Source organism: Eufriesea mexicana, unplaced genomic scaffold, assembly GCF_001483705.2.
Source record: "Eufriesea mexicana isolate 0111107269 unplaced genomic scaffold, ASM148370v2 scaffold294, whole genome shotgun sequence".
Classification (NCBI taxonomy): domain Eukaryota; kingdom Metazoa; phylum Arthropoda; class Insecta; order Hymenoptera; family Apidae; genus Eufriesea; species Eufriesea mexicana.
In genome coordinates this window covers 2,114,116-2,141,982 of record NW_016908489.1, presented here as the reverse complement: position 1 = coordinate 2,141,982, position 27,867 = coordinate 2,114,116, and the positions used below count along the sequence as shown (strand labels likewise).

Here is a 27,867-nt window from a genome sequence, read left to right as displayed (position 1 = left end):
GGAATGAACACAAGCTCGTTCTAAGTCAGTAGAAAGTTGCTCAGTCGGAAGAAGAGTTGTCGAAGTTAGTTGCCAGAGTTGTTGTTGCTAATAATTGCGAGTTGTAATAGAAGAGTTGTTGCAGAAGTGTAGGTTGAGCGTTGTGATATGTTGTAAGAATTCGTATCTTTATCGTTGCTCACATACTCTGTCATTGTTAATTTATTATTAAGTAAATATATACCACCACCAAATCCCCTCCAGGATAATACTATCAGTTTTAATCCTTCGAAGACTACGAACCCCCATATATGAGTTCTCACACAACCATTCGATTTGGGCTATGAACGCATTATATTCGTTCTCGCATGATCATTCAATCTGGGCTATGAACGCTGTATATTTTTATAAAATAATAATTTTGAAGTAATTTACAATTAGTTTAGAATATTGCCGAAACGTGCTTCGTCGTAAGAAGTAGGGGGTCCTACAGCGCACGCTTAACGTCGAACAGCTCAGCGCTCAAAGGATCGAGGCCGAATTGTTCAAACTGTTAGGGAGCACATAACGTAAACGAATCCCGTAAGTTTCGGTAAATAAATAAATAAATAAATAAATAAAGTAGCTCGAGTGTTGCTGTCATTGATTATCGAGGCGTCTAAATGGTGGATGCATTTCTTTCTATCAGCGGCATGTTGGTTGAAGGGGTGCGTAGGGGTAGAAGTATCTTCGGTAGATACCCCACTCCCAATATTCCGTCTCCAAGGGAGAGGTTTATGGACTGTGGTAGTGTCCTCTTTGTTCCTGTTGATGATGAGCGGTGTTCCTATGGTGCTGGCCTAGTGGTATCCCCGTAATCGTCGTTGCTATCGATGGGGTAGCAGGATGAAGGACGACGGGAAAAGTAAGGGATGCGTTTCGTCCCCGGCCTGCTAGTGGACTCATCGGTAAGGCTTGCTTCTAGCAGACCCTGTGTTTCACCAGGAATACTTAAGTGTCACAGGAACTTGTATTTAAGGGAAGTCGAGGTTTCATCACCGTGGACTTGTGAGAAAGTCCTGAAACCTCCTCCGAGTAAGAATCCCTCTATTGGCGAGGGTGAGAACTTGGTCGCTACAGGGGGTGTATGGGGATCGGTGGTTGTTGATGGAAGTGGAAGTTTAAACAAATTGTCACTTTCTTTTTCGGTCCTTGAGAAATTTTAATCTCTTTTGTAGGGGGTCAACTCGGATGGTATTTTAGGGGGTCAAGATGTCCGCGAGTCGTGGGACGCTGGTCGTAAAGAAGTAAAAGGTTGTCTCTTCGACTCGGATCTCTTGCCTTCGGGGTGAATGTGGGGAACGATATACGAGTTTCGGGTCTTTCGATGGAAGTAAAAATTCAGAAGGATGCGAGCCAATTGTCTGTCTGTCTATGAAGGATTCGCGAGTCTTTATCGAGGATTAGGCAGGGGGATGATGATTGGGGTGGCGTAAGGATCCGCGAGTTTAGGGTGCGCACTCGTGGTACGTTGTCGCGTCACACCCACGAACGTTGTATCCCGGCAGAGAGGAGAGGAGACCGTCTTCGATATTACAATTAGAGTTTGCAAGGCTGTTTGTGCGGTCGGATTCGCTTGTTAAGCGCGCAGTCGGCCCTCGACGAGGAGCCTTCCGTGGAGATAACACGTCCAGATGGTCCGCGGTAATTAATATTTTTCGTTCAGCCAGAGGGCGGTCTTTGACGAAGGGTCCTTTGTTTAATCTCGTTCCTCGTGCCTCGGCGGGCTTAGGATGACAATTAATCTTTGACGAAGTGGTCGCTGTTTAGAGCTACCGTTTCGTTGGACCGTTGTAATTAATGGTTCTCGTTGTAGTTTATTTGGAATTCGGGAGTGGTTTAACCGTGAGGATGGCTCGACGTTTCGACCACGTCTGTCGCCTCTTGTTCCTCTCCCGACCTCGCGTCTGTCTCTCCTAATTGTAATCGTAATTGTCGATACGATCGTCGCGTACTGCGGGGGTTGGTCGTCGGAAAATCGCGCGGGGATGAAGGGGTGAGAAACGTGGAAGGGTAAGGGGGAGAGGGAGAAAAATAAAGCAGATGGATCGAGGGTTGATCTTCTCGCGGGGAGAACGGTTTAAAACCCGAACTACGACGAACTCTAAATCCGTATCGTTGAACATTTCCGTTTCCTCGTCTTCTTCGAGGGTGGAAGCGCTTTATTCGGTCGCGTGGCCCGCCGCGCGGACACAATTTCCCCGGTCGCGTTTCCGGCTGAAACATAATCAACGCGGTCACGTGCACGTGGCCCGGTATCCATTCAACGCGGAGCACAGAATCGTCAAAGCGTTAATTACAATCGCGAACATTAAGCATCGACCCGTGGGTGCAGCCGCCTCGCCGTAATTTATCGTTCATAAACGACGTCACGGGCCCGATTGCGACCGAGCAAGCGATGCATTTCCGCGCTGACCTACTCTCTCTCGGTGCTTCGTGCTTGTTAAGTACGTTTCAGACAGTCGTCTTTTCTTTCTTCCCTCTCTCTCTCTCTGTCTCTTCGCCTTTTCTCCCTACCTTCGCGGTAATTTCGCGAGATTTCGAGTAGCAGACGGGGCGCGATCGGCTGGAAACACCGACGATTGATGTAAAATGTTTGCGTACTTCGGAATATCGCGAAGAAATTATCGTGACGTATTTTTCTTTGCATTCGGGTTGTCGCGCCGGAGAAGTGGCACGGCTGGAGACTCGTTCGATATCCCGATCGGAGGGCAAAGAATCGAGGTCGTACGTTCACTCGCGTAGTAATTTATGAGGTACCAACGATTGTCGCGATTGACTCGTTTCGATTACTACGGCTATCTAATTCGTTCGACGATCAATGAACCCGTTCCACTTTGTTCGATCCGTCTGCGGCTGTCGACGAACGACCCCGCGTCCGACCGATGACGGACTCGTTCCACTCGCGAAGAATTTACCTGTTCGAGGAATATCCGAGACGTTCTTATTTTCGGCTTACCACCACACGCGATTCCGCGTTGTTCCGTGCCGGGATCGTTCCTTCCAATCGTAACCGTCTCTCTCGGGCAACGATTTTTCATTTTTCCCTGGTAATCGTTGCCTTCGTGCAACATCGCTCGAGCGTGCTCGTTCCGCGATTTCGAGAAGGCGTGCACGCAAATCCAGCTATTGGCACGCGTTCAAGAACAAGAAGAATACGAGAGGCGGCGTAGGCAAACGGGGCGAGGGGTGCGGCTAGACGAGTGGGTGCTCAAACAACGACAACCCTAACGCGTGTCCGTCGTATACGCCTCGTCGGTGATTTACGCGCGACGCGATTTCCGCTCGCTCTCTCTGAGCCATATAACGGAGAAAGAACGATTCGGAAATAAGAAATACCCGAGACGCGGGTTCGTTAAATCGATCGCGGAATTTTGCTCGCCTCAGTCATCCCCGGCTGAGGAAGAAACTTCCGGGGGTCGTGAAAAATTCTATAAGCATTAGAATCGCGCGGCGGCTGGGTCGGAACGACCGGCTGGATCCAGGAATCCGAAGATGATCTCGAAGTTGGCGCGGGAAAAAGGCTCGCGCGGAAAAAACACTCGGACCGGGAGAATAATGGAGGAACGTCGTGGCTGGCGGTGACGTCGGCGTATAACTCAAATCCGCAGGCCCAGGGATATCCCCTCTCGAATGATTTCATGGAGCAAAAAGCGGCCGGTTCTTGCACCCTTTGCCCATCGTTCTCGGACCAAAGAATTTCCCCCGGCGCGGACACCGAGCGAAGACGTTCAATTTCCACACCCCCTAACCCCGAAACCGGAAAGTTCGATGGCACGTCGCAGCCGCTGCAACGACTACAATAACGACCACGCGTATTCTGTCCGCCCTTCCACCTTCCCTCTATCGGCTTAATGCATTCTTTGGCCCGAAGAATATCATCCCGAGAAGAGGGGTTGCACGTAATAAACCGTGCTCCGCGAACCCACCACCGTTTCCACTCGCGTCGAGTTTCCTACCTTCCCCCCTCGACCCCTCCCTGCCTTTTCCCTTCTTTCCCTCGTTTTCTCGTCGCCGTCTCGCGTCTCCCTCAGACGAGGGTGTCTCTCCACCCTGCGTCGCGTTTCGAACGGGAAGAAGAGCGCCAAGACTCGAAGCGGTAGGTGGTGCAGGCGTTCGAAAGGAAAGCAGCCGGAAGGGGATTTTCGAGGGGGCGAGATGTTAACAGCCAGACGCTATTGTCGTCGAGCCACACCCACGGGGCTCCTAATCACAGCCGCGAAATCGCAGCGAGCGCGAGACTTTCGCGGCAGGTTCGCGAGGGGGTTGTTTTCCAGGCGTCGCGAACGAAACGCGAGTCGGGTCTCCCGATCGAATTTCCACCCTGTTTATCGAGGGTGTAGCTCTCGCCAGCCTTGTTGTAAGTCCGTGGAAAAGACGCGGCGAGAAAATCTTCGATTTCAACGCCGCTAAATTCTCCGGATCCTCGAGGCTTCCGCGGCCTAGGTTCGCGCAGTTAATGCTATTAAAGGCTTCCGGCGGGGGTGTCGGCGTTCTCCAGCGAAACATGACCGGCGAACCAGAGCTCGACTGCTGTAACCGAACGCGAGGCGCGTCGTCGCGTATTCGGAGAGTATTCGCGCGATTTATATCGCGGCTGCTCGACGCGTCGCGCTGAAACGATCCCGAGGATTCGTCTCCGAGCTAATTTCCCTTCCAAATCCGAGGGCCATCGACGGGCCTGGGGCGAGATCGGATCCACCGCAGGGTATCGATCCCTCGAGAAAGCCTCGCGGTCGTGGAAGAAACACGCGGCGACTCGCGCGGATGGATCGATCTGCGGACCGAGCCGGAAGAGAGACGTTATCAAAGAATACAAGCCTGTCGGGGATCGATTACACCGGAGATTCCTGCGGCCGACTAGATTACGCGCTGTTCTCTCGCGCCATTGCCCGGCCAAGGCCGCACCCCCGAATCTCCTCCTACACGCCCGTTACCGCGTGCAAATCTTATTTGAATTGGAGATGCCAAGTTTACCCCTTAGCTGGACCCGCGCTGTATAGTCAGCTTAGAGGGGTGGCGGTAAGTAGCTTAGGGAGGACGCGTCGACGGATGCACCCTCTCTCCGTTCATCCCTCTGGATCCGCCTCCATTCTCCCGCGGACCCGGAGAACGCCGGTGTATTTATGCGGACAGAGACGGACGAGGACTTAACGCGTATTTCGCCCCGACGCCGGCGACGTCGACGGAAACGACGCCGTTGGAGTCGTCTCGCCGGGTCATCGGGTTCGATGGAACGAAACCTCTCCTCGTGCACCGACGGATGCGATTACACGGACGATTTTCCGCGAGAGGGATAACTCGTTCGAGGATCGAGAGAGATCGATCGGCGAAGTTTTAAGACCCAGCCGCGACTCGCGAGGCGGATTTAAATATTCAAACAAGAATTTAATAACTAGACTGTCGGTTAATCCCGGTATAGAAATAGGCGATACTCGACACCGAAGTCGGGATATTAAATTCTTAAACCGCACCGTCGCTGCTACGTACACAGCGCGTCTCGTCTACCTTGGCGTTATTTTCCGGCCCAACGCGGGGGATGAAATTGTTTGAACGCGAGTCCGAGCGGGTAAAGAGACGATTAACACGTTTCCGCGAGCGACGAAACAACGTGGCAATGGTCACCGAGAATTGGGCTGGTTTCAACAATTCATTTTGCGGGACTAAATTGCCTGCGATATTTCGGAAGCGGACGGGAGCGCGTTGAATACGCGCGACCCGGTAAAGCCAGGCGGGTCTCCTCGTCGAAACGAGCTTCGCATTCCGTGCAAGCGTGGTGCACCTGCGCGTGCAACACCTGCCTTTGGCACGGATTGTCAGATTATCTTCGCAAGTGGCTCATGAACCGCCCCTTCTGTCTCTCTCCTTCGCTCTCTGTTTCGCTGTTTCGCTCTGCTCCACTGCTCGTCGACGTCTGGTTCCTTTTAAAACGCTCGAGTGTCGAGGAAGCTGAATACGCGAGAACGAACGCGAGGCAAAACGGTGGAAAATGTCGGCGATTTCGATGAAAACCTTCTCGCCGATGTTTCGATTCTTTCCTGTCTGCTATCGATCGGTCCCCTTTCCTCTTTTCACTTCTTTCCTCCTTTCTTCCCCTGTCGTGACGAATGACCCCGGTTGTTCCTATCCGGAGGGCTTGTAATTACTACTTAGTATTCGACCGTAGTCCACTGGTACTCGGAACTGGGGTATTTAAACGCGAAAGAGATTGAATGGTCGAGCGTTACCACTGGATGTCCGACTACACGCGATACGTGACTACTTAGGACGCAGAGCGATCGGAACGTGGTAATCGTCTGTGATACCGAGTTATTTCTCTTGTCGTGTTAAACGAGAGAAGGAGGAAAAAGGAGAACGACTGTCGTCGGTTTTGGAAAATTCCATTGTCCCGTAATGCAACGCGGCGAATTGGAGGACGTACGATAATCCCTGATTACTAACCGACGGCGGTAGCCGCGGAACCCCGAAAAGGGAAGAAGCAGGGATTCCGCGGTGCACATTTGAGGTATCAGAGATCCCACAATTTCCTGCGGGCCGAAACGAATTACAGGATCCAGCGCACGGCGCCGTGGCGCGCCTCTTCTATTTTTCATCGTGAAAGAGAATGTAACGATACCATCGGGAGCGGAAATAAAATAACGGGGTGCCTGTGAATTCCCCTACCCGTGAAAGGAATTAATAGAACGAACATTCATCTTTTACCGCCAACCATCCATTTACAATTCCCCGCCAACTTTAATCGTTTTCCACCCATTTAATAGAATACCCGTGGCATCTCGGGGAGAGCCAGCTCGATGCCAGCTCGATGCCAGCTCGGCGACGAGCGAAAGATAAAACAGGGACAGCCTTGGAAGACAAAAGAATTAGCATTTCACGCGATTCCGAGGCGACGCGTCGTCGCCAACGACACCCTGAAACGGAAGCGCTGTAACGCGTCAGGAGGAATCGCTTCCGTCTCCGCCGGCTCTGCCCTGATCCTTTTAAAAGATTAAAAAAAAGGACGTCGAAGGCGGAACAGGGCTAGGTGACTGGGATTTACCTCGGGAAAGCTTTTCCTCGGGTCCCCGTTTGACATGACCGAGTGGTTTCGCGTCTGAAGCGGCCTGGCGAGCAGATCCGCGGGTTTTATTATCTCAAAGCGAGAGCGGTGGCAACGAGACACCGATTGTCAGCTCGTTCCGACTAACCAGTTCGTTACATGGCAGCCTCGATTGCCTCGCTAATGCTCCCGACAATTGGCTGGAACAAAGGCAGCCATCGATCGGGTTGTTCCCCCTGCTTTGTCCGTGCATCCGCGACTTCCTCTCGCGTCAAATTTCTCGCTCTTCCCTTCTTTCTTGTCCCCCGTGTCGAGAATTTTAAGGATCCTTGGGGGTGAAAGTTTTGAAAAAATAAATAATCGACGTCATCTTTTATTAATCCGTTTGCATCCAAGCGCGGAATATTCCGCGAACCACGACTGTCGTCTATCACCGAGTGCGGAATAATCCGCGAGCCACGACTATCGTCTATCACCGAGCGCGGAATATTCCGCGAGCTACGACAGTCGCCTATCACCGAGCGCGGAATAATCCGCGAGCTGACATTTTCCATTACCAGTTGCTGAATATTCTTCATATGCCACAAATCACGTTTGACACCTTTCGTGAGCATCTCGTCTACATCGGTTCAATATATTATTAAGAAGTTTTACTTTTGTTGTGAAAATCCTTTTAACTGCCATTATGAGTAAATGCTGATACGCGCGCGATGATACGGGCTAGTCGTCAGTTGAACGTCGCTGATGCCTAAACACGGCACTTTAAGTAGAGCCATGATGCAAATGGGTTAACCTCGGATTTAACCTCTTAGATATGGTAGAATTTTGCGCGAAGCTGTTTCTCTGCATTGGCAGAGTTCAACGCGAATTAGGTGTAAACGATATAGCACTGAAACCTGAGTCGGACAATACTGTTTTAACCCTTTGCAGTCGAGAGGCGCCTTTCAGTCGCTGTTCGATAAAATTTCGAAGATCAATCTTAACTAATATGTCAAATTTAAAATAATGTTGACGATGTGCGAGGTATCGAAATCAAATAATTCTGCGTGTCAATTATTATACTATTTCTTATTTACTGCTCACAAAGGTATCGTCAGCTTTATAGCAGAAAATCTTCGAACTTTTCTACTCTTCTTTAGCCAAAAAATCGTCGAGTGCAAAGGGTTAAAGAATTATAAGGATGCGGATAGGTATGTTAAAAAGAGTACGTGGTACATTAACTCTTAGCACTCGAGAGGTGAGTCTAAGTCTTCGTTTAATCAAATTCCGAAGATCCATGTTAACCACTTGCCGTGGCAGGAAATTCACAGACGCGTGTGCTAGAACGGTCCAGTGTTTCTGTAACAATTGCCTAACGACGTGTATACCACGTCGTTGACGATTCCGTGACAAAAGCATTACGATGTGCGTGACACGTCTTTCCAGCGCAAGTGGTTAATTAACTCATCAAATCTAAAATAACCTAAATAATTTCAAGTCTTAATTTATACCCGATTCCTTATTTACCGTTTCAAAAATATCCTCGAAGTTACAGCAGAAAGTCTATAAATTGCTATTTCTCTGTAATGAAAATAATCACCGAGTGCAAAGGGTTAAGAGAAAATGGTATGTTTATTTAAACGAAAGGCAACAATTCATTCCTGATACTGGCGTATCAAAAATAAAGACTGTATATTATTAACGCTGTTATAAAACGTTGCAAAGGTGAAAAGAGTATGAAACGAAACGTGAAAACAGTTATTTAATTCAAACGGTGAGCGAGTGAGCCACTAAAGTGGCGCGTCGTTCAAAAAGATGACAGCATCCTGTCTGAGAGGTTAAGGGAGGCTCCTGGTGTAGATGAAAATGTACGTATTTTGGGGAATTTTTACGAAGAAAGTATATACTGGATCACTCCGAAATATAACATAACAAATTTTGTTTAATTTAAAAAAATATTGCAAATGAGTTATAAACAGCGCGTACGTGGCTCCCCGATAACGAGATCTGTAAACAGAAACGCAAGCAATTTTCTTACCTTTTATAAACCTAGTTAGTCGACGAACCTTTGCAAATATGAACAAGTTGAAAATTGTTAAAATGAGGCCACTTTAAAGAAAAAGTCGATATTTTCGCGAGAATTTTACGCCTATTTACGCACGAAAAGGTTGTTTCAATTATTTATTTTATTTATTTTACAAGCTCGACTACTGCGCGTATGTTAAATTTCAAGTGAATTTGTAACCTAATTTTTGAAATACCTTTGCTGGCAATTTGAAAAAAATGGTTTCGAGGAAAACGCGTTTAAAATGCGATTGCATACTCGTTATTGGGCATTAATATTTCGAGGATTACAGCGAAAATTTGGAAATACATTTGAGGAATGTATCATCGATTTTCTTTTTCTGTCGGGATCCCCTTTTAATGACGAGTTGCTTATTAGGTTATCTCCGAGTAATTGCGCGGAATTCCGTATTAAACTTTGAAACGGTCTCGCGTGAACTTCTCCAGAGGATTTAAGAATCTCCATCTGCCGAGACGCGAGGGCCATCTATCATTGTTGGGTCCGAAGAAAATTATCTACGACAAATTGGCCGAGTGGCGAGGGTTGAAGGAGCGGTGAGGCAGGCCCGGGAAAAAGTTTCTCGCAGGATCCGAGTTTTCCTCAGTCTGTTCGTCAAAATTTGCCAGAGAAACGCGAAATTTCGGCTGGTTCGAACGGGGATTCGTTGTAACGCGGAGCGGAAAGCTTCTCCTCCCGGTCCTCTCGAATTCGCCACTTGCTGCATGATTTTTTGCCATCCTTGCATCAAAACCGGGCGTTTTTTCGCCGCTGTTTGCCCGGAAATTTGGATCGCGATTACGCGGCGGGTTTTCGCGAATTTCGCTCCCTTCTGTTTCGTTTCGAAAAATTAGAGAAACGTCGACGCGCGAAGAGTATGTATATATATGTAGGATTAATGCTAGATTAATTCTGTGCTGACAGAGATCCGCGCGTCTAATAAACAGGTCCTTTTTAATAACAAAACGGATTTATTTGAACTAAAAATATCGCACTCGTTCTCAAACACACGATTCTCTACTCACTATGATTCGACTACACGCATTCTGCCTTCTCCGTGCCCTTGCACCCTTATTTAACACTAGGTTTACGGAGGCTATCTGTTTACTTATTTCTAAGGACACCTAACAAATTAACAGGTAAAGGAAACCACGGGCCTTTTTTTTTTTTTTAGCAATTAGTTTATGTATATCGTCACTAGGTCGATCTTATTTGGCGACGATTCGTGACGGATGGTTCATTGAGGAAGGTTCTGATTTGCTTCGTAGTGTTAACCCTTTGTTTCGTCCGAATCTTCTTGTTGGTTGCAGGAAGAATTCAGGCGAAGGTTTACGTCGTTTTAAGAACGTAAACTATTTTTTTGCAGTTTAAAATATAATTTAATTACAAGATATATTTACAAGAGTTTACAAGATGTCTTGGCGATAGTTAGCGATGTGCGTTCTATCGTGGTATCGTTCGTGTTGTTTTGATGTTTTTACTCTCCCGTCTTCCTCGTGTCATGTATTTTATATGTTAGTCTGTTGCTGTCATTGGCTGTCGAGATGTCTAAGTGGTGGGTGTGTTTTTTCTCCTATTGGCGGCGTGTTCGTTGGAGGGATGTGCATGAGGTTCGGAACTGGTAGGTGCAAGTGGAAGTTTAAATAAATTGTTAATTTGATTTTAGGTTTGGGAAATTCTAATCTTTTTACGGGGGTTGACTCGGGGGGTCAGTTTCGGAGGTCGAGGTGTCCGCGAATCGTGGGACGCTGGCTATAAAAGAGTAAACCATCGTCCCTTCGATTCGGGTTGAGGTCTGGGTTTTTCCTGATGGAGGTAGAGGTTCGAAGGATGCTAGTTAAATGTCTATTTGTTTATGAAGGATTGGTGCCTTTATTGAGGATTGTAACGGTCTGTGAATTGGGAATGAGTGTAGGAATGAACACCCTTTGCACTCGAGAGGTGACTCTCAGTCACCATTTATTCACGTTCTAAAGATCGACGTTAATTAATATATCAAATTTAAAATTTCCTAACGATGTGTGGAATGTGGAAGAAAAATAATTCTCCGTCTTAATTTGCATATGATTTTTCATTTACCATTTTAAAAATATCGTCGACTCTATAACAGAAAGTCTTCAGATTACTATTTTTCTGTAACGAAAAAGTCGAGTGCAAGGGATTAAGTGGACTGTATTTTAGGTAGAACTCTCGGATAACTCTCCTGATCTCTCTTCGTGACTGCTTTGTCGGTGGTTATGTAATCTTCGTCTCTCTGCTGATTAGTTGCGAATACTATTGGGGGTGTATCCTAGCTTCAGCGTCTTTCGGTGGTGGTGGTTGTTTAAACAATCTAGGTCCTTGTGCTTGTCGTCTTGAAGGGTGATATATAGTTGACTGTTGCGGTTTACCCAAGTGGTGGCTTAGGTGACAAGGGATGTAGAAAAGTCAAGGGACGCTGACAGTAAGGACATAAAACAGAGCTTTCCCTTTTAAATTTGCAGTCCTAAACAAAGGGATGACCGGAGTACCGAAAACGACCTTCCACGGATTAACAGTTTAATTTAAAAACAATTATATATTGTATTAACAGTCTTAATATAAGTTAATTAAATCCATTACCATCGTATAATTGGAGCAACCCTTCCGTCAAATTGACGGGTTCCGTAAATCTAGCGTTAAAGTCTACCACTCTCGCTCTTTTCATACACAAGCTCTCTTCTTTGGACACTCATTTTCCACGCGACCTCGTCTTCGGTTGGTCAGATGCTACAGACAATTGGACAAATTCCTAGATTTTCGTTCATTGCTTACACTCCACCCGGTCATAAGTATCTCATCCATACAATTCTTGCATGTGATCATCCCTCTATCCACATATACTTCAGATGTTACCCTAAATGTCTAAGCCGTACTCGATACCGCTCTTAGCCGTATTATGCCATTCAATGACACCACGTTGGTATCATGCGCAAATGATGACTCAGTCCTATCGGCACCTAACGACAGAATCCTGATTAGACAATGAACGGCATAGTGTTAATCCTTTCGGTACTACTGCCGCATGAAACATTCTCTGGGTTCTACCGTCGCCTATTGGCGGCATGCACAAAACGTCACCTATGACTGTCGTGGTCCGAATGAAAAGTTTACTGTCAATCACGCTCGATGTTTCTATGAATACCGCGAAACACGTTTTCGTGGCTTCCAGTGCAACCACGCTTGTGGAAAACTTCCTCGTACCACGAATATATAACCGCGGCCAGCTCCTCCATACCGAAAGGGTTTAAGAGTGTTTCTTTTGCTTAGAGTCCTTCCTAGCTCGCAATACCATGTATAATAATCCCGCGATTTCGAGCGCAACCGTACAAAGCCGATCGTTGTCATAATCGCGATAATAATCGTGATAATAATCGTGATCGTGATCGTAATCATCCGAATACGATAACGATCATAACCTGTCCGAAGAGAGGAACTGCGACTGTCGCGATGCTGAAACCGGAAGCAGATTGGAAGGACACAGGCGGAAAGCGCGCGAGAGGGAGGAGTGTCTGTTTCTCAAGCTTATCGTCTGACTTCCGCGAGGCGACAAGGGGGCTCGGTTACGCGGTTTCCCTGCGAAGTAGTAGACGCGGTCGATTGGTCAGACACGAGGGGATGCGTTACTCGTGGAAACGCGAAACCAAAAGCGGGAACCCGCTCGCGTGGAATGACGGGGAAAGAGGGGACATTGCGCGCGGGTGGAGTCACGTTTAACGACTCGTGGTGCTGTGCGGGTAACGCTGCAGGGCTGGAGGGATAAAAAGGACATAAAGAAAGAGAGGGACGACGGCGGTGGAAGGAGGATAAAAGAAAACAGGGTGGAAAGGACGAAGGATTCTCGAGGTACAGTGTTTGGTAACAAAGAGGCAGAGATCGAAAGCCAGAGACGAGGTCTTGTTTCTATCTGGGCGAGCGCGAGCTCGGATGGCAAAGAGATTTTTAGAGATAAAGACGGTAACGAGGAAGGCGACTTGTAAAGGGAACATATCGGCCTGCGCCAGGATGTCACTCCGCGCCCTTTATTCCCTTTACCGCCAAACATTCGTGCCCTTTGGCTGGTGAACTAGACGAAGGAAGAGTGTTTCACGAGTCCACGCTTGGCGATCGTAAAAGGAGCGCGCGAGGACGATGCAGGGAAGCGTGGAAGATGTCACGAACTACCCCGACCTGGTGCCGCGACGGTGAGGGTCGAAGAAGGGGTAGGAAGAGAAAATGCCGCAACAGGAAATTTGAATTAAAGCCGGTGGACGGAAGAAAGGGGTCGCCATAAATCTTTTTACCGTCGTCAAACGGGAAGAAAAATCCCTCGGGGCTGCCGCACGCCGGCCTGGAAACCAACGTTGGAATGGCGGAGAAAGGCTGCGAAGAAGGGTCGGGGAAGAAGAAGGAGCAGAAACGGGTCGCGCGACGAATCCTCTTTCTCGGGCTTTTTGCAGGCTACCCCTCTAATTTACTAACCTTATCGGCCTGTTTTCGAGCCACGCCGCCAAAAACAAAGGATCCTTGGCGGCGCGGTGACTCTGTTTTGCGACCGGCACGGATGGCCGGTCAAAGGCGCGCAAATTACGCGCGGATACACAACACCGGAAGCGAGATTACCAGGTCACGTTCCACGTACGCTTCGCGAGCTGCGCGTACGGCGGAATTGAAAGAGAAACGCGCCGTTTGAAACGGCGGAATAGAAAAGCCGACGAATGGGCGTAGGCGCGAGGAAGGAAGGCGAGTTCGGTTGTTTCGTTAATTAAACGAAGCTGCGTATCCGTCGCGAACAATTAACCGGGGCGGTTTGACGAACCGAGGGACTCGCGTCGCCTCGACTCGCTAACTTCGACGAATTCTTCAACTGCGGGGTGGCATTGTCTGCAGCTCGAGGATTCTACCGTCGAGGGGGTTGGAAGCCGGTTTCTTTGGCTACTTGGAAAATTATGCAGCCGCGTCTTCTGGCTTTTGTCGAGGAAACGGCAAGTGCCGCTGAAAGGTGCAATTTAGGGGAACGTTGCGTTTCTTGCCGCGGCATGTGGTGTTTACGGGGAAGTACGATTGGCGAGGAAGGGTCCTGGATTAATCGGGGGATGAATCGAAGGTGCCGGTAAAAAGATTCTGCCGGCAACGACGGAATTAACGGAATAATCTCGTCTCAGGCGAGGCATAAGAGCGGTGAAAAAGCGTATCTCGGTATCTCTGTGTCGTTAATCGCGTTATTAATTTATTATAAAAGATCAAACGTTTGCACTATGAGCAGGGATCTCGCGTATCCGGTACGACGGTGAAAGAAACCAAGACGAACGAAATTAACGCGAACTTTGTACGAAATTTTGAAGCTCGGGACAGCCCTGTTCTTTTCAAGAGGACCCTCGCTCTACCGATGTTAATACCGATACTCGCAGGTGGTAGAAGTACTCGAGAGAAATAGTTGAAAGATCTCCCGTGTGTTTTGTTTTCCGAGCGTCGTTTTACTAACACGCAGGGATTCAAAAATTAGAAAGAAACCCCTATATATTTTGCGAATTTTACAGAAGTATGCATTCTTAATAACTCTTGTAGGAACGGGCGCTTGTCTTTCTCTGAATAACACTTATTACATTAATTAAAATACTGTTCATTTATACTCAATAGCAATTCTCTTATGACTCTCTTCTGACAATCTTGAATTAATATTTTGACTGCCACGTTGGTCATATATATGACTGGTCACGGTTTCTCCTGTGACGCCAGGGTAGTCATTGGTGACCGGAGCGCTCGAGCTACTTCAAGTAAATTAAACTACATTGAATGAAAATTAACAGTTGGTGCATTTTGAATATAACCACTAATTAGAAGATACTTTGAAATAAAAGGTGCCGCATTGAACAATTAAAAATTTTTATTAGTACATCAAAGACAAATTAGAACAAATCTTGCATCTAGCGGTGCACTCCCATGGCGTCCTGAGAGGAACATGTAATTTCGGTTTGGCAGTCAATGAATTAATCCCTTGACATCTCTTTTTACACACAATCTCACCACGCTCTCACTACCTTCTGCCAGGTGTGCAAAAATTCGAGAAACTCGTTCATTCTTCTCTCCCTACAGCTAGTCTAGGCTAAACTCTGTCAATACCACGCTCTTATACTCCCCGAACGCTTAAACATTTGGAAGATGGGATTCCTCGTAGTCTGTCGATTCGCTGGCGCAAGACAAACGCGGATGGTTAACCCATCCGTTGCCACTGACATCGCGCTCCTTGCAGCTCGCTGCAATAACCCCCTTGATCCCCGTCGGACTGGTAACGTTCGTTATCGCTTAAAAGTGCGGAAGAAAAACGAAGGTGGAAGTGGATACTTTGTATAAGAGACGGCGGACGTTTGTTACCGCTGTTTTCGCTGCCTGTCTGCCACTCCCGTTGCGGAGGGTAACCGGATACGAGGCGGTGTTTAGACGATCACGGGGTGGCCGCGTTTAGCGTGCCCCCTGTATCGCTTATTCTTCGTTTCGCGGCTTAAACGCGTATCCGTCTTGGCTCTAGTTTCTCCGCGTTTGCTCCTATTCCTCGCCAAAGTCGCCGCGTTTCCTCGCCTTTCTCTCTTCCCAATCGAATTTCACCCCTAAGAACTCGATACGGAATTTCCGCAGCGGCAACTTTCTGCCGCAAAAAGTTCCGCGTCGAGGTGTGGAAAATGTTAAACGCGGAAACGCGAGAGAAATTTGAATAGAAGTTTTTCATTCCGCTTGCAGCCCACACGCGACCGCGCGCGTGCACACGTACGAGCGCGTACACCCGGTCGTTCGCTATGCCTTCAGCTCCGAATTAGTCTGTTACGCGAACGGTGCACGCGAGCAACAACGTCAGGCTCAACTTGAAATTGAGTTGTCATCCACTCGCCAAGTTATATGGCGCCTTTATAACGTAGCCCGGGCCCATGATGCGAAAACTATTAAGTCCGAAACCTGATAGCCCCCTGCTGTCTGGATCGAGGGATATTAGAGGTAACGGGACGAGTTTCCAAGGGAAACAACCTTCTTCCATAGGGGGTTGTTTCGCGCTGGAACATCTGTCAGGCCTGTGATACCTCTTCGTATTTCCTTTGCCACGGTGCCCGGGAAATTAGACCGCTTCGACAAAGCGGAGGGCGAGGGAAAACTCGCGCTACCGTCCTCACCTTTTCAATTTTATTCCACGACGTCGCGACTCTCGAATTTATTTCGAGGTAAAAGGGAGAAGAAAGGGAAAAAATCGAGAAACGCTCGTCTCGCGTGGAATCGTTGACGAATGGTGGAAGGAAAAGACCTCGCGGAGCACGAGCGAAACGTTTCTCTAACGCCACCGCGTGTTCTATTTCCAGAGGGTCGAATCCTGGAACTCCATTCTCCGGACGGAGTGCACGAGTGTTGGTTGAGAGCTGCGGACAACACGGAGGCGAACGTGTGGTTCAACGCTCTGCACTCGGCGCTGGCAGCTCTCACTCTCAAGGCGCTGCGACTGGCCTCCGCGCTTCCGGATCCGCCGCAGCTTCAGCACATCGGCTGGCTCGCGAGGCGACACTGTCTCCAGGTGAGTGGTCTTGCTCGTTTCGTGCGCGCGTTTTTCACGATAGGGGGTGGATCATCGCGTCGAGTCGTACGCGAGGAGAGAAATAAAAAGGGGGGGACTATAAAGGGCGTTCGTTTGGACGAAAGGTAATTAAGATACAGAGAACCGAGGCACAGGGCACGTCGAGAGGGTGGGACCGGAAACGAGAATTTCGAGAGGAGGACGGGGAGAGTAGCTGGCCAATAAAGGGAGGAAAAATAAGAAGGGGACGAATCGGCGCGGGGAGATTTGAATTGACTGATAAAACAACGTGGCCCGAGCTAACGCGATGGAACGGGAGGAAATGGAAAAGAAGAAGGGGGCTGGTAAGGTATCGGTAAGGAGACTCGAGGGTGAAGGAGAGATTTCTGAAGACGGAAACGGGAGGGAAAAAATGTCGCGAGTTCGTGGGGAGTGAAGAGCGGAGTTTGAGAAAGACACGGCGGTTCGAGGGGGGCACGGAAGAGGGAGCGGAATGGAAGCGAGCGTCTGGCTCTCGACGCGTTTTCTCGCGTTCCTCGGAATCGAATAGGCTGAGACTGCTCTTTCGCGAGCAGTTTCGCTCTGATGGAGGGTGACGCGGTCCTCTCGACGAGAGCCAACCCGCATGAGCATACCGGCAATTTGCCACGATCCCGAAAGCTCAGGCGGAAGCGTCGCGACGCGCCTCAACGGCGAAATATTCTTAATCGCTGCGACGGAAAGCGGAATGGGGGACGAGGCGCTTTTCTCCGCGTTCTTGAGGATTTTGACGAACCGATGGATGTTTCGAGACGTCTCCTTTGTCGTCTTCTTTCCGAATAAAATTCAGACTCGAGAAAGTCGATTATGGCGAGCTGTTAGACGGGGAACGGCGAGTCGAAAGAACTGGAGGAGCAGATTTATGGGCTCGATCTCGAATAGTGTACCGGTACACGGCTGTTTATAGAAGTACACGGTATTCCGGGTCGTCGAATGCGATTTAAATTTCCGTTGGACGATGAAAGACGCGGATACATTGTGACAACGACTTCAAAGAATTCGGGTACGCAACGTGTGATCGTAGTTTCGAGCCACGACACTCGACACATTTTTTGAAACTCGTCGCAGCAATCTGCTATTCACTGGGAACTATGGTACCCCGAATTTACGCGTTGTAAAAGCAGTGATTTCGCGAGTCCAGTGATACAAGCGAGACAAAAGACAAGAATTAAACTGGGGATTAACCCCTTGCACTCGGCGATTTTTTCGTTAAAGAAAAATAGTAAATTATTATTTTCTAGTAATTTATATTTTAATTTATTTAATTTATTGTAATTTATTATTTTAAATTATTAAAGTAGTAAATTATTGCAGAAAAATAGTAATTCGAAGACTTTCTGCCATGAAGTCGACGATATTTTTAAAACGTAAATAGGAAATCGTATATAAATTAAGACGTAGAATTATTTTATTTCGATACTCCTCGCGTCATTGGGTAATTTTAAATTTGATATATTATATTTTCGTTTTGCTGGGCATTCTTTTGCGAAGAAATTCGTACAAATATTATTTTGTTGTGATATAAGAAAAATACTATCCTCCAATATTCAATGAAGGATATAAATTTTTCTTTTTAGTAACAGTCTTGATGCCGTAGGTCGTGATGCTTGTCTTCGTGAGATTTTTAGGTAAACCCTCTCGTGACTGCTGTCTCGGTGGTTTTATAAGTTTTGTATGTCTACTGATTGATTGGTGTGGAATGTAAGTGGTAGTGTGCGCCTTCCTATTAGTTGTGAATAATATTGGGGGTGTGTGTTAGCTTCAACGTCTTCCGGTGGTGGTGGATGTTTAAATAATTTGGAACCTTATGCCTAGCGTCTTAATGATAATATATTGACTCTTGCTAAGGTTCACCCAAGTGGTGACTACATGATAACGAAATCAAGGTCCTCCACTAAGCTAGGGCTGCAACAGATAGGAAGCAAAAATCTTAACGCTATTGGCGTGACAACACTCTCATAGGCAGCGATTCTCGCGTTAGAATTAATTTAAACGGAAAACAAAATATCCTGGATGATCGACACATCTGCCATGCTCGTTGCGTCCCAACGAAATGGGGCCCGGAGAGCAAATACGGCCATTCTCGCGTCGAGTAGTCGGAAGTATCGCAACGATTGGATAAGTAGCGGGTAGTTTCGGTTAACAAGCTCGCGAACGCGTGGCCCAGGGCGTAATGACGTGTTCGCCGTTTTAAACCATCGTCTAATTAGCCAGCGGCCTGCCGTTGGATCGCTGGCGATCTCCATTCGGCGAACAATGGCCGCCGCTTTGATCGGTCCTGTCGCCGCGATCTCTCTGTCGATCGACAATAGTTAACCCCCGCAGCCTACCAATCAATTCGTCCGTGATTACTCAACGCGATCAAACCGGCGGTGTTCCCTTTTAAATTCGTTTCTGCCGGCCGCCCCTGCGTCGCGCGCGCCACCCCTTCCCGCCCCGTTTAATTATCTCGGATACGCGACGGTTCGAGAGGCGAAACGGGATCGCTACTGTTACCGCCACGCTCCACCGCATAATTAGATATCGGGCTTCTTTCCACGGGCGTAGCCGCCACCGGGAAACTTCGTTACGACGAATATTTTCCGCGGCCGAACGCGGCTCCGTTGCATCTGGGAACAATCGCGGATAATTAAGCGACGCGATTCGTTTGCGGACCGCGACTCGAGTGCGCGCGCCAGGCTAAAGCCACCCCCTGTCTTCGTCAGCCGCGAACAGCCGATCAGCGCGGATCACTCGTCCGCGTGGTCCGGAAATTACGCGGTAAATTCCGCCGCTTTATCCCCCGATTCCAACCACTCTCGTTCTTCCGAAACGCCGCTTCGCTGCCATTCTTTCTCCGATCGTCCGACTGCCACCCCTTCGACAGGGAGTAAGCGGATAAAATTCGCAGAAATCAACTCGCACTCGTTTCGAGGTTGAAAGAGACAGAGAAACAAGCTCACAAAGCACGAAACAACCGAGCCATAAAACCGTGGCGAAGATAAAACTCGTTGCAGCAAACAGCCGGAAGCGATCTTAGCGTCCCGTAACAGCGACTTTTCCCTCGGTTTCCTCGCGCACGCCGAGGCAAATCACTCGCCACCTCTTCCACGCTTTTCCTTCTATATTCTTTGTTTTCTTATATTTTTCTTTAATTTCCACTTTTTTTCTCCCGCCTCTCTTCCCGCCGTGGAAACGCGGAGCCGTTGGAGCTAGGGGTTGCCGAATGGTAATTGGCGGGGAAAGCCCGTACGCGCGGCGACTAATTGTCGCCAAGTCGCGGCTTAATTATCCGGAACGATCGGGGATCGTTAATTACAGGCTTTCGTCGCGAGAGGACAAACCTGGCTGATTTGTACCCTCTCCGTTTGAGGGTACGCGGCGGGTTCCTCCGAGACGGAGGAAACGAACCGCGATCGAACTCGCGGCTCTCTGTTTGCCTTCCCTCTCGGCTCGCCATGGATTCTTTCGTTACTTCGTTTGCTTTCGTGCCCGGTTCGATGGCCAGGAGTTTCTTAACGCGCTCGGGGTGTCGGTGGAAAATCAAGAGTTTCCACGCCCGCCCGGAACCTTCGAGCGGAAATTCGCGTTCGGATATTTAATTGCGGGGAGCTCGCAGTTCCGTTTCATTCGATTCGCGCTCGTTGTGTTATTGTAAGTACCCGGAATTAATAAACGCGATGATCCCGGCGCTCGGCAAATATCCGAGAAACCGGAGTAATTAACGGCATAACGAACCGGGGATGTGGATAATTTCTAACGCTCGCTCGATCGCGTATTACACGCGGCTCGGGTTACACGCGAGCGTATCGCGTTGCGAGAGCAGTTTTGCGATAAGGAGATTGATCGCCGTGTAAAATTGTTTTCCCTCGAGTAGCAAGGGTTCTTTCGGGTGGTCAGTCGCGGCGGGGTTGAAATTGATAGGTTGATAATACGATTGCAGTGCCGTGATGTAGTTGTTCGAGATTGATAAACCGCGGAACGTGTAATTGTCCCAGGCACCACTTTTCTGGCCCGCGCGGGATTATCAAATGATTTAAACCCATTGTAAGTCGGAGTGCTAATGGGTAATTGCGGGTAATTTGCACGAGATTGCACTTGCAGCGAGTTAAAGGCTCGGCAAAGTGTTAAGGAACTACAGACTCCTGGTTGCTAAAGAAATTCTATTATTCTGCTCGTTAAATCGACGCGATCGACCACTAAAAAGCAAACCACCAGAGTTTTCTTGATTACGGGGCTGATTGTATTCTTGGTTAAACGACCCAAGTTTGAGAAATTTACGCGAAATTAATTTCACGGGTAAATAAGTGCCTTTGGTACCAAAATGGAAACGGAAATTAATAAAAATTCTCGTACTTATAATTATGGAGTCTCTGAAGTGTCAAACTCCTCGAATTTCTAGTTGAAATTCAATTATCAGCGAAACTCCTCGGTCGTCGAAATTATTTCCGAAATCAAACACGAAATTTGGGGATTTTAATCGTCTAGAGAATGTCAAAAAATACTCACAGATGTCTAAAATTCGACGCTCTCTCCCCTCTCGGGTGTTCCAAAAACGAGCAGCTGTCCGGGAGAGTATCTAAACAAACCAAGGTTTGCCCGAATCGGCGCAAACATATATCCATATCAATCTCCCCGGTCAAATTACCGATCACGGCAATGTTCGCAATCGCGCGGAGACGCGGCCTACAAACTAACCTGCCGAATACATCGACTGGTGGATCCGATAGATCGATAACTAATATATCCGATGTACGCGAACGGGTATCGATGAAGACCACCCCGACCAACCGCCAAACGAAGGTGCTCAGCGAGGGCGGCAGGGGGCGAAGGGTACACGAGGCACCCGGCACATAATTGATTGGCATTAACGTACCTGATTGCCAGTGCCTCGTCCCCCACGGTCCTCCTCGCCCTTGGGAACTATCCCGCGGGGTGCTTGGATATCTGTCGTTGTCTCTGGGACGACCGACGATGTTTGAAGATCGTGCCAATAATCAGCCAATACCCGGACGCTGCGACAGGGAGAAAAGGGAATAGCACGCGAGGGGGGCACGCGACGATGGGAAAAAAGAACGTGTCGCGACAGACGATCGTGGAAGGGGAGAAAAATGCCGACGAATTCGAGAGATCGAGGAATATCAATTGTTCCGGGAATATCGGGGGTTGACCAACCCCTTGTTCGCAACTCTCAGAGTGACATTCGACGTTGGAAATTTTCCTGTGTTTGTAGTAAATAGGGTGTACGTGTTAAATTATCGTATAATATTCGCGTTGAAATAGGATAGAGTTCGGTGATTGAAATGCGCAGGGTGGAGGAATCGAAGGGGAGTACTCGACGCTGTTTCAGACGTATCGGCCTCCGAATAAGTGAACAAGGAACGCGCAGTGTTTTCCCTCGTACCCCCTCGTAAAGTGTTTTCCATGTCGAAATAAGGGGACTCGATTGCGCAATCATGAAAACTTGCTATTTCGTATTTGTGATGCTCCATTCCTAGTTGTGATTTTTGGTAAAGCCGAAATTCCTTCGAATCCCAAGCGTAGCTACCTAGCTAGTACTGTTAGAGAAGCTTTAGAGTGGTCCTTCGAAATTGCTGAATTTTATAACACATCCTTAGCTATTGAACGTAGACAAAATTAAGATTGGAAAATATATCTGTTATAAATCTTGGAAACACGAACCTCGTTAAGTACGAATTCGTTTAGGTATACCAAGACAGGATAATCCGTATGCACCGCGTAACAGGAAGAAAAGTGGAGAATTAGGCGAGATCGTAAGGGTGAGAAGAGCCGCGTGGCGTGTAGCTGGAGGGTGGAGATTAGGATGGAAATTAGCGGAGACGGACAGCGGATACGAGCACAGAAGCAGATTTCGCGATCGTTAGAGATGGTTAATGATCCGGGGCAAGAATTCTGGTAAATCACAGGTGACACAGGCTTCGAGCCTGTCAGAGCGGTTAATCACGCGGGATTACGCGAGTTTATCGTGGCTGTTTGCCGACGAGTGATTACTCGCGTGAAGCGGATCGCTTTTGCGGATGCTCCAGATTAATTTTCAGCGTAATGCCATTCGCGAATAAGAGCGAAAGAGAGACCTACTCGACATGATCCGCCGGTACGAAACGTATATCGGACAATTATTATCTCCTGTCCGTAGCTGTCCGCGTCGATTTCGTCGACGAATTTACCCGTAAATTACCTCTCGTCCGTCCCCGCTTCTAGCTCCCGTCCACGCAAGATCTCTGCCAATGAACCGCGAAATTTCTCGACTACCCTCACCGAAAGAATACCCATTAAGTCGCGCTAAAGTCCCGCACAATCCCGATTAATCGCGGTCCCTTTGTGCCCCTTTGGAAATTTTCATCGGCTCCTGACGTTGGCCGAAACAAAGCGGCCGCTGTTTGAACGGGGGCCGCGTGAATAATCAGTTAATATCGACGGCAGTGGAAACGGCACGGGGCCCTCTAACGAGCGGCAATTGACGAACGCGTAACGATCCGACGACTTTGTCCGTGCTGCCTGAAAATCCGATTCCGAATAACGGGCCGCCAGCGACAATACGCTCCGCGGTATTTCGCCCTCTTTTCGTCCAATCGATAAATGGAACGATTAATCGCGAGAGGTAAATTCGCTCAGCCAGCGGTGGTACTCGTTTCGAAACCGTTTCGGCCGTTCCAACTTCCAGACGAAGGGGAAAAAGGTACCACGGGAGAAAGGGGCGGAGAGAGAGAAAGAGGTAGAGAGGATGGAAACTGTTGAACTTGGTCGAGCGTTTTCCACGCTCTCTCGCTCCTTCTTCGAGGCTATATCGTTTGGAGATGGCGAGATCCGAGATTCCACGATCCACGGTCGATCGGTGTGAATTATCGTCACGCCGCTATCTGTAACTGATCTGAATCACACTGTCCTCAATGGCCCATTCATTCGCGCACTGTGCCCTACGCCTAATCTATTTTAGACTATATTCTATAGCCGATCGATCTAAATCAAACGGTGGTCTGCGGCTGACTGATCCGAATTCAACTGTACCCTACGACGGATCGATGCCGCGAGTACCACGGGGGTCCATTCAACGGAGTCCATCCGTCCCTGCGATGTTCCGCGATCCGTCCAACCGCGACGCCTTGCGAACCTCGTTCGACAACCGGCACCGATCGGTCCACGTGGTGCGGTGGTGCTCGGACGACACGGAACGAGGGATGGCGACGGGAAACCGGAAAACGGGAAACGGGCCCGGGTGGAGCGCGATCAAACGGCAATTTTGCGATAATCGCGACGAGCCGGGGCCTTTGATAACCGTGGGATTTATTCGGGTAATCAGCGTAGCAGCCGGCAATGTAACGTTTACCAGGAAAATCCATAAACCGGCGAAACCGTTCTGGCCCCGGTGTTCCACGGGATTACCCGCCCCTCTCTGTCGCGACCCAGCCGCCCCTCCCGACGGAAGTGGCCCGAATATCCGACCGGATCGTTTATTAAATAATATGAGAACCGAGTTCCTGGATCAACGGCCGATAAATCACATCGGCAAACAAGGCACCTCCGGACTAATTAACGCCCCCGTGTATAGCTGCTCGGTCGTTCGACGAACGAGCTATTGTAAATTGGATTTCTGTAATGAATTCCGGGGCCGGGAACAATGGACAGGTGTCGCGATTATTCGCCTCGTGCACGCGCCACTGCGATTTCCGATCGCGGCTCTTACCGCGTCTCCGCCATTTTTCGTCGTCCTGGAAAATCCTAGCTGTTTACCGGAGCGAAGCGTCGCGATCATTGGTAGCGAACCGTGGTCCTCGCGAATTGCAGCAGGCAACTCTATCGAAACGTCGTCGTGACGGATTGCAGTTGCCAATTGCAACGCAGCGTCGTCGCGTCGAACCGTTGTCGTGGCGAAGCACGTTAATGCGAATCGTCGTCGTGGTGAATCGTGGCACCCAACACTAGTGAAACGTCGTCACCTGGAACCGTCGTCGTTGCGAAACGTCGTCACGTGGAACCGTCGGTGTAACGAAGCACTGTCATGATAAATCGCAGTGACCAATTGCAAACGCAGCGCCGTCACGTGGAACCGTCATCGTTGCGGAGCGTCGTCACGTGGAACCATCGTCGTTGCAAAGCGCCGTCATATGGAACTGTCGTCGTTGCAAAGCTCCGTCACGTGGAACCGTCGTCGTTGCAAAGCTCCGTCACGTGGAACCATCGTCGTTGCAAAGCGCCGTCATATGGAACTGTCGTCGTTGCAAAGCTCCGTCACGTGGAACCGTCGTCGTTGCAAAGCTCCGTCACGTGGAACTGTCGTCGTTGCAAAGCGCCGTCACGTGGAACCGTCGTCGTTGCAAAGCCCCGTCACGTGGAACCGTCGTCATTGCAAAGCGCCGTCACGTGGAACTGTCGTCGTTGCAAAGCACCGTCACGTGGAACCGTCGTCGTTGCAAAGCACCGTCACGTGGAACCGTCGTCCTTGCAAAACGCCGACACGTGGAATCGTCGTCGTTGCAAAGCGCCGTCAAATGGAACCGTCATTAATGCAAAGCGTCATCACGTCGAACGACCGTCGTTGTGAAGCGTCGTCACGTGGAACCGCCGTTATTGCGAAGCACCGTCATGGTGAATCGCAGTGACCAATTGCAACGCAACGTCGTCACGCGGAACCGTCGTCGTGGCGAATCGGCAGCGGAATCGTCGCGACAAAACGTGATAGACAGTAGAGAATAGAAAATTTACGGAAACCCCCAAGATAAAGATAAGGGGAACGCGAGAATTTTCGCAGAGACCATTGAAAACCGCGTAAACTTGGATTTTCGTAGGCAGGAAGATGGCGTCGGAAGATAGATCGGCAAACTGGAATTCGCGTTGAATAGGAAATTCTCGTTGAATATTTCACCGGCGGAATAGTGGCAAAGTAATATCGGGTATCGTTTTATCAAAGCGTTCTATTTAATCGATAATAGCGGTCGATTGCATTATTTATAGCCAGTCTTTAGCGGCGATTCCACAATTCACGGTTTCATAACCGTCCGATCTAGCATTAACGCATGCACTCGTTCAACATTAACCAGAGCTATGTAACGTCTATTCCTGCCGGTTCGCCATATTCGAAATAATACGGAAAACAATCGTTCATAACCGGCGCAGAAAATTGATCCAACCGAATATCCCGGGCGCATTCGCATCGCGAAATTCTATTCTTGATAGAAGCTCCAAAATATCCGAATACCGTAACCTGGCGGTATTATCCGAAATTCCAAACGCAAAATCTCTCGAAAATCATAAAGAAGCTACCACGAGATCCGATAAAAAGGGAAAAGCGAAGAAGAGGAAACGTTTTCCACCGCACGCTGCGTACCGCTTGGAAACAAAGGATCTCCTCCAGGAGGAAAATTCGCAGAGAAATCGAAATTCTGCGAGCCACTTACCCTGCCTGCACGGATGTGAACGGGAAAAGGGTGGAAGAGGGGGCGGAAGAAAGTGGATCGAGCGGATAAGGAGCCCTTAAATTCGTCGCGGAATAAAATTCCGAGAGTTCGATCCGGAAGCGGGGGGGAGTAAGGACCGCGTTATCGTCCATCTTCCAGCCGGATTACCATTCAGGGGACCGTGTTTCCCGTGTCAACGCGGCAGGGAAGGCGTGCACGGCTGTCCTTCGTCGCGACGACGACGCTTTATTGCGTCCGTATATACGAGATTAGAGGGGACGAAATTCCGGCGTCCTGCTACCCCGAACTCGCATCCCTCGCGCGGAGCCTTCGCAGATTCAATATGTGAACTCGATAAATTTATCGCGACCACCCCTTCTCTTCCTGTTGTTTGTCGTCTGCAAACGGAGACAGAGGCAGCGTGTGTTTTCTCCGTGAAAGCTGGCCATCTCGTTCCGCTTGTTTCTGGGGCGAATTCGTGGGGCTTTCTTGGCTGATTGACCTCGAAATTTCTATCGAAACGAGAGTTACCGATCCCTATACCGTATTTAAATAATACCAATAAACTTCGAAGATTAAAAATTATTATAAATAATTCCAAATAATAAATAATTATTGGATCGTTAAATTAAGCGCGAGAAATCGCGAGACGCGGTAAAGATCGTTCCCCCATTCTCTACATTGGCATTGTTCGCCATAAAGCGTCCCATGAGCAGGTATGGCCATCGGCAATCTGTCGGTGCAGTAGCAATTGGACGGAGTCGTTTACCCCATTCCCTATCCGCGTTAGATTAAACCCGAGATCACGTGCTCGCGCGCGCATCGGAGGAGGAGCTATTAAATTACCGGCTCGAAATTAACGATACTCCGTTTAAGTGTATTTTAATTAATCCGAAGCGGTAATAAAGCGGGCCGAGCTTCCTTCGCATATTTTTCGGCTCGACGAGGGGTGCGGAGGGCGTGGAGGGCGCGGAGACGTGGGCGGAGGGTAGTCGTCCGCCCCTGGGACTCAAGGCGGCGTTTAATTAACCCCCTGCTATAATAAAGCAGCGCATAATGCCGTTCCATTGGTGCGCGCCGGTAATCGGTCGCGGAACGCGCCGGATTATCCGTCGCGCGCCGCGTTAACCGGGATTTCAACGCCTTCCGGTTACGGTTCCCGCCGAGGAACCGTAAAACCTGCGTCTGAACCGCGATTTCAATCGTCTAAACGGTGGGTAAAGAACGGCGCGGTCCTTTGGGACTCGCTATGCCTGGTATCCAAAGATTGGCGTGCGCTGGGATTACCGGAGAGAGCTTGGACGGGGGTTGCTCTAAGAGGGAAAAGGGATAATTGGACGCGTCGGTTTCGCACGAACGGATTGGGAATTAAAAGTAAGACTTGCAGAGAGACGTGGTGCGATAATAAATTCCTGAAAGATATGGGAAGATCAAAGGTGGTGTTCATTCCCTACACTCATTCCCAGTTCACAGATCGTTACAATCCTCAATAAAGATGCGAATCCTTCATAGACAAATAGACATTTTACTAGCATCCTTCGAACCTCTACCTCCATCAGGAAAAATCCAGACCTCATATACCACTCCATACATTCACCCTGAAGAAAGAAGCCCGAGTCGAGGAGACAACGGTTACCTCTTTACGACCAACGTCCCACGGCTCGTGGACCTCCAAATCTCTTAAAAACACCATTAGAGTCAATCCTAACAACTTTCATAAACTAACGCACCATTAGCCGAATTTAATTAAACCTTTGCCTTTCCTTGACAGACCTCTACCTTA

The 27,867-nt window shown here is 48.9% G+C and overlaps 1 protein-coding gene across 1 annotated transcript in view; it reads left to right on the top strand.

Annotated features, from left to right (window-relative positions):
• Syn1 (Syntrophin-like 1) overlaps positions 1 to 27,867 on the top strand; it is a 341,618-nt gene that overhangs the window by 251,889 nt on the left and 61,862 nt on the right. The window contains exon 5 of the mRNA XM_017911844.1: positions 16,442 to 16,650. Within this exon, the coding sequence (XP_017767333.1) occupies positions 16,442 to 16,650 (209 nt within the window). The remainder of the gene's footprint in view (positions 1 to 16,441; positions 16,651 to 27,867) is intronic.